This window comes from Simochromis diagramma, unplaced genomic scaffold, assembly GCF_900408965.1.
Source record: "Simochromis diagramma unplaced genomic scaffold, fSimDia1.1 OVJJ01000302.1, whole genome shotgun sequence".
Lineage (NCBI taxonomy): Eukaryota > Metazoa > Chordata > Actinopteri > Cichliformes > Cichlidae > Simochromis > Simochromis diagramma.
The window spans coordinates 7,214,572-7,220,912 of NW_024386792.1; the positions used below are offsets into that span (position 1 = coordinate 7,214,572).

Genomic DNA, 6,341 nt, shown 5'->3' on the forward strand with positions numbered 1-6,341 from the left:
TCTTTTTGTTTAAAACACATCAACTGTGACCAACAAATTGCACAAAAATGCTGGACGCAGCAAAAAATGATACAAATTAAAACTCATACATGCAAATTGATATTTTATTTCTTTCAAAATAAAAAGAAGGTTCAATAAACACTCCAGTTTAAGAAACAATTAGAATTTTCTTGCAATTATGTTGTTGTTCAGGCTTAATGGGTAAAGCCTGAACACAAACACACACATGCACATATTTTTTACAGTGTGATCTACAAAAGCTCTTGATGACTATGATGTCAGTTGTTTGCCTCTTGTAACCACAACCCACAACATTAACGAGGTCCATGCTGGGTTTAAGTCAGCTTCCAGAAGCCTCTAGAAACCCTTCCCGCGACAATGAATCACTGCGTTATTTTTTTGTGGTCACTCAGCTCTGTCAAGAACAATGTCAGTGTGTCAACTGGCTGAAGTTTCTTTGAAAACAGGGACTTTGCTGCATTACATTTCTTTAAATCTTGTATTGTAGAGAAACCATAGATGCCATATTGCAACTTCCCATGACACGCAGGTGACAAATATAGCATGTGAATAAGGCAGTGTTCTCCTCTCTAACTGGCTCATAATAATCTCTTTGACTGATAAAAGGCGTCTTTGAAACAGAGAGTTACTGTCAGCTTTCTGGGCACGTAACAGTTGAAGCCAGAGCAAAAACGTGCAAGGTCTGTGTGTTTTTACACGATTCAAGGTGCAAAATGAAGCTTTTTCTCTTCGCAGCATTTGTAGCAACCCTCAGCTATGTGAGTAGTCAATCTATCTATCCATCTATCCATATGTGTATATATCTATACTAATGTGTATATCTCATCTAAATTTATTTCAGGTCAATGCAGGCAAGGTAAGCTACAGTCAGACTATGGATGTATGCATACTTTGCACAATAATCGAAATTAGGCCACAGGCAATAAGTCTTTTTCCTGCTCCATGCAGACTGCAAGGCTGCTGGCAGCTATGAATGCAGGGATGTTGAATGGAGGACTCTTAAATGGAGGACTCTTAAATGGAGGACTCTTAAATGGAGCAAACCCTGGGATGCTGGTTGGTGGTCTGAATCCACCCATTGTTGCTGGCGGCGGAGCAGGCGTTATAGGGCAGCCCCAGTTTGCTCAGGTCAGTCCACTGGATTTAAGTTTGAGCGACAATGTGACTTTTCACCGATATTTTGCAGTGAATCTAAGTAACACTTATTTTTCCTTCTCACAGTTTGTTCCTCGAGTTCCTGCTTTTGTCGTTCCAGCTCAGGTCGGCAATGTGTACCCCTTCCCTGCTGTCCCTGCAGTCAATGCGGTTAGTGAGGCACTTACTGTTGTGGTGTTAACAACACAACTTGTTGCAGGTTTAAGAGCATCATCTGTCTTGCTTCTCTAGTACCAGGTTCCTTTCATGGGAGTACCCCAAATGGCACCAATGAATGCTCCTCAGCAACCTGCGATGGTAATCAACCTTTACCTTCAGTGTGTCAGTGGTTATTGTTTGCAGAAATGTTACATTTCCTGTTTTTGTTTAGGGGAACCCTGCTGGTGCTGCTCCACAGCAGCTTCCAGTTCAGCCTGATCCTCTCGGAAGATTCAGGGTAGGAAACAATGAATCTTTTTTCTCAAAGGCTGTGCAATATGAATGAAAACTACACTGGATAAATGTTGCTCTGTGACTCCACAGCGCCAGATTATAAAAGCGGAAAACACCGTGAAGGTGAGACTGCGCAAAATAAACCATAAAAAGTTTTTTAAAAAGTTACTCACAGTTTGCAAAAACCATATTCTGCTAGAAAAATTACTATTTTTTCTCTTATTATTTTCTCAGATTCCTTCTTCCACTCCTTCTGCATCACCAACAGCAGCACCCTGCAACAAGGATATTTAAGCTGACACCATTACTGTAACATTAGCTTTGAATTGAATCTACAAGAAATATTGAATATTATAACAATAAAAGTAAACTCCTGTGATTATTCATAAATTGATTACTTTTGTTAAAGTGGTTTGTTACAGTGTGTTCACTTTCTAATAAAATTAATCATACTCTAAATAAAATTTGTCTTGTATGAGTTTTATGCCGTAGACCATCAGTGGATCTGTGCTGCCATCTAAAGGACATATATGTTTCATAAAACTACAACTCTAGATAGATAGTGAAGCGGACATCCATAAAATGTTATCAAAAATAATATAAAATAAGATTTTTTAAAAAGATCAAAATAACAAAAATGACTACCAACCCACTTGCCACTAATTCCATTGATAAAGATAATACAGATATACTGAAGTCAAGGAGAATGAGTGAACACACATGATACAGCAAACATGATGCAGTTCTGAAGTTTTTTCAAACAGCTCCTCCTACAGCTTTTCAGCTTTACAGACATACAGAGACAGTTATGTCTCTGCACTATCAGCAAATTCCCAGAACTTAGAACACAAGATGTGCTGGTGTGGCATAAAAAAAGTGTTAGTTACTGGCATTATGTACAGGTGCGCATAAAACTGATGATGGTTCAGTTCAAGCAAGCTGCTTCACTTTCAGGATTGTGCAAGTTTGTTCACAGTCACACTGGTGTGGCCAAATGAATAAAACGGAGCCATTTGAACCATGCAAATGGATTGGATTGCAATTATGTCGCGCTTTAATATAATTCTTTACAAAACAAGTGATATTCACACCCACTTTTATTCTGTGCACACACAGAAATGGGTCCATGAGGGGAAATTTAGGGTTCTGAATCTCTCCCAAGGACACTTTAACATGTGAGATTTCACCAGGCACATTTGAAGACTTCTTTAACTGTAATAAAAATATTAGTGAGCACAATGTATAAATAAATAGGCTGGTATAATGGCTGGTGTAAGCGAAACCTGGTGAACATAACACTGAGTACACTCAACCATTAGTACAAACGATTCACCAATTAGATGCCAACATCAGACTGAGTGGGATGTGACAAATGTTTGAATATATGCTCAAACTTTCTGCTTTTCTTTTTTTTCTCATGACATGCAAAAGTTCCTTTTGGAATTATAATAATTATGCAATGCAGTGTTACACTTTACACAAGCTTTTCTTACTTTAAGAGATCACAGAACCAAAGTGAAGAATGTACACAGTACACCTGGACGCTACAGTGATGACCTCAACATGCAGCTCTGGTGATTTTGTAATTTCTGTATTTGCATAAAGTTTTAAACTGAGATTATTTGGACTCTTTTTAACAACTTGAAACAGAATGTGTCATGGTATTTAGAGACATGACTTACACCTAATTACACACTTACCTGCTCTGTGTTGTAAGTGTCTGAGTCTGTTGCCATGAGAAATGTCTGTCACACTGACCGCATATTGTTTGGATGGGTCGGTGGTGGACTATATCAGCTCAGATGGGAGGAATTTAAACGTGATGCAGAGAAGGTCGGGAGGCAGACGCAGAAAGAGGACACAGAACCAGAGGAAAGGTAACATGAGCTTTTGGTGCTCGTTGCTTCTGTGGATATATTCTTTGTGAAATGTATGTGATTGTATGATGCTCAGCAAACTTTTGTCTGTACACACTGCAGGACATCATGAAGCTGCACACTGCTCTACTGCTGATTTGTCTGTTTAGGACAAGCTTTGCTCTGCCAGTAAGTTATAGCTTTATAGTGTATCTACATAAAGTGCTGTGTTAAACATCACATTTTATGTTTTGACAGCTGTTTCTTTGACAATAGGTCCAGATTGGAATTATTGCGAGCAATAGCAATGAGGTAATGAGCTTCTAAAGCCTTTCTATGTGTTGGGCAGCTAAAGAAACAACATTAGTCATAATAATTCTGCTCTTCTTGTATATTCAGATCCTGAGACTGAATGCATTAGCTCTTGCAGCTATGGGACAAGCGCAGGTATGCATCGTGCTTATGAGATGCCAATTACCATGCAGCTCTTTGTTGCCTTGACTAACTCTGTGCCTTCTCCAGTAAAATGTTAAAATATCTGCATTAAAAAAAACAAACAAAAACATTGATGTTGACATGAGCAGACACTCTTTCTGCAGGGCTCTTCAATATTGCCCCAGTTTGTGCTGCAGCAGCAGCAGCCTGAGGTGCTGCTTACCCCACAGGTGGTGAACTTAAACCCTCAAGTGGCAGGCCCTTTTGGTCCACAGGGACCCCAACTACTGGTCCCCAACCAGGGAAACCAGTTTACACCCATGTTTTCCCCAACGGTCAACAAGAGCAGCTTGGACCTCAACCGGACCCCAACAATCCTAACATTCCTCAGCAGGCACAAAACCCTATGCAGGTAGAATATGGCAGGCTAAAAACACATTTCTGTTTTTATCATTGATTTGTGATGTGATTGGATGTGCTGAAATTTATTTTCCATCTAAAAATTAGAAATTAACCATTCCTTTTAAACTTTTATTTTCAGATGTTTCCACAGTTTCAGTATCCATCTTACAGATTTCCTCAATTTCATAGGCCTCAGGTATGAAATCAAACATCCTGCCCTCTTTGCAAGAGTTAATACATTTATTTACATGCTCAGTGGAGATTTAAATTGTTTCTGTCGTCCACAGGGTTTCCCTTACTTTGTACCAGCTTATGGCTATCCCCAGCAGAGGAATAATGCAGGGCTGCAGCCCAACAACGGTCAGCAGAACCTGGAAAGAACGACACAGAGACCACAGCTCCCTCTGCAGGTCAGACATGATAAATACAAGCTGGAGTACAGAAATTTTGAGGAATAATATTTTATTAAAACCAGGAGAAGTTATGTGGTCACAGTTGCTCCAAGACAGTAAGGACAGTAGCAAAAAGGTTAAAGTACCAAGAGTATTAAATAATACAATATCTATCTATCTATCTATCTATCTATCTATCTAAAATAAATATAATAAAATTGTTTTCTCTGGAAAAGGACATGCAGATATTAAGGGTGTACAACTATTGCAGTGTCTGCTTGTACTTAAATCATTCTAATGTTTCTACTCTTACTATAAGCATCTTAGGGAAAACTGGACCAACATTTTTACCTGATATAAGACCAAACACATCTTCTCACTCTACTGACTTTGCACAGATGTATTCAGCAAAAACAGCCGCTAGTATAACAAACCAAAATGATGGAAAATGCTGCTCCAAGCATCTGTACTACTTTGAAGTTTAAGACCTACAGACAATGATGAGTCTAAGGCAAGGCTTGATGATAATAACATAGCTGCAGATGAATCATGACTGTGTGGGTACATTAGCTGTTATGCAATGACTGCTGTCTGGCATACTGACCACACTGTCAGTCTGTCTTAGCAGATAACTGCTGAATTCATGCCAGCGCAGTGGCACATCAGCACTTCAGTGCTGGGTGACAACTCACACATGTAATTATTTATCAGTGCAACTTATGTAAGTTTATTTTGTTTCATGGCAGAGCTCATTTCCTGCTACTTTTATGCAAATGATGCATATAATTCATTGACAGTTTAATGGGTATTTAAAAAAAAAATAATGCTGCTACTTAATTACTGTTTATGGCATGTTCTGCTATGACTTTTGAAGCTTGTAATCTAATGTTTATGCTTATCATCTAATTTCAGCAGGCTTCCAAGCCAAAGCCACAGACAGAACATGTGAGTGTTCTCTGCTATTTATTTCACCTAAATTAAACATTAGAATAAAAAAAAAAAGAAGACATTTTGTTTAACTGCTTCATGTTTGTACTTTGCTCTGTGACAGACATGGCCACTGGGGTCAAAGAAAGAGTCTGCCACAGTTCCTCCTGATCCTCGTGGTGATGCATCTGGCCCTGGGGTTGATGAGGTATGATTTTATACAAGTACAGACCCTTTAAAGGCTTCACATGCACAGGAATTAATGCATGTTGCATATTCATAGAGTCCTTCATTGATGTCATTTGGGAAATTTGATTTTCAGTAATATACCTTTTTCTAATTTCTCTAGGGCCAGGTTAACTTCCCATTCCTGTTTGAGCCTTAGATGTCACAGCCGTAAGATCATTAGGCAACAAATGAGATACTCTGTATTTGGCCACAGCCTGACTGAAACTTGCAGAAATTCTACTGTTTTTTTTCCCCAGTGCTTTCATACCATGTTAAATAAAGACGTTTGTCAGATAAATTTGTGTCAGAAAGTTCATTGTTGTACACAGAAATAAAAGCTTGAATTGCAGGAATAATGTTCTGAATATATCACAAATAACAAAGATTTAAAAAAAGTTAACAATCAAACTTTTTTGTAAGGAAAATGCAAAACAAGCAACATAGTTAATATTAGTCAGTAAATTCTGAGTCAGGTTCTGTTCTAAGGTCTAAG

The 6,341-nt window shown here is 38.5% G+C and overlaps 2 protein-coding genes across 2 annotated transcripts; both read left to right on the top strand.

The window, feature by feature from the left end:
- The first annotated feature begins 642 nt into the window (after positions 1-642).
- scpp9 (secretory calcium-binding phosphoprotein 9) lies at positions 643-2,075 on the top strand. The gene is made up of 8 exons (XM_040023627.1): positions 643-779; positions 863-877; positions 970-1,149; positions 1,243-1,326; positions 1,408-1,473; positions 1,547-1,612; positions 1,699-1,731; positions 1,843-2,075. The coding sequence occupies exons 1-8, from the start codon at positions 735-737 to the stop codon at positions 1,900-1,902; spliced, it is 549 nt and encodes a 182-aa protein (XP_039879561.1). The 5' UTR covers positions 643-734; the 3' UTR covers positions 1,903-2,075.
- A 1,287-nt stretch (positions 2,076-3,362) lies between these two features.
- LOC120728898 (gamma-gliadin-like) lies at positions 3,363-6,121 on the top strand. Its single transcript, XM_040024163.1, is given in 11 exon segments — positions 3,363-3,485; positions 3,588-3,653; positions 3,741-3,776; positions 3,864-3,911; positions 4,049-4,217; positions 4,220-4,311; positions 4,441-4,497; positions 4,589-4,711; positions 5,606-5,638; positions 5,745-5,828; positions 5,970-6,121. Coding segments are annotated over 10 exon segments (738 nt in total). The 5' UTR covers positions 3,363-3,485; positions 3,588-3,593; the 3' UTR covers positions 6,006-6,121.
- Positions 6,122-6,341: the final 220 nt, after the last annotated feature.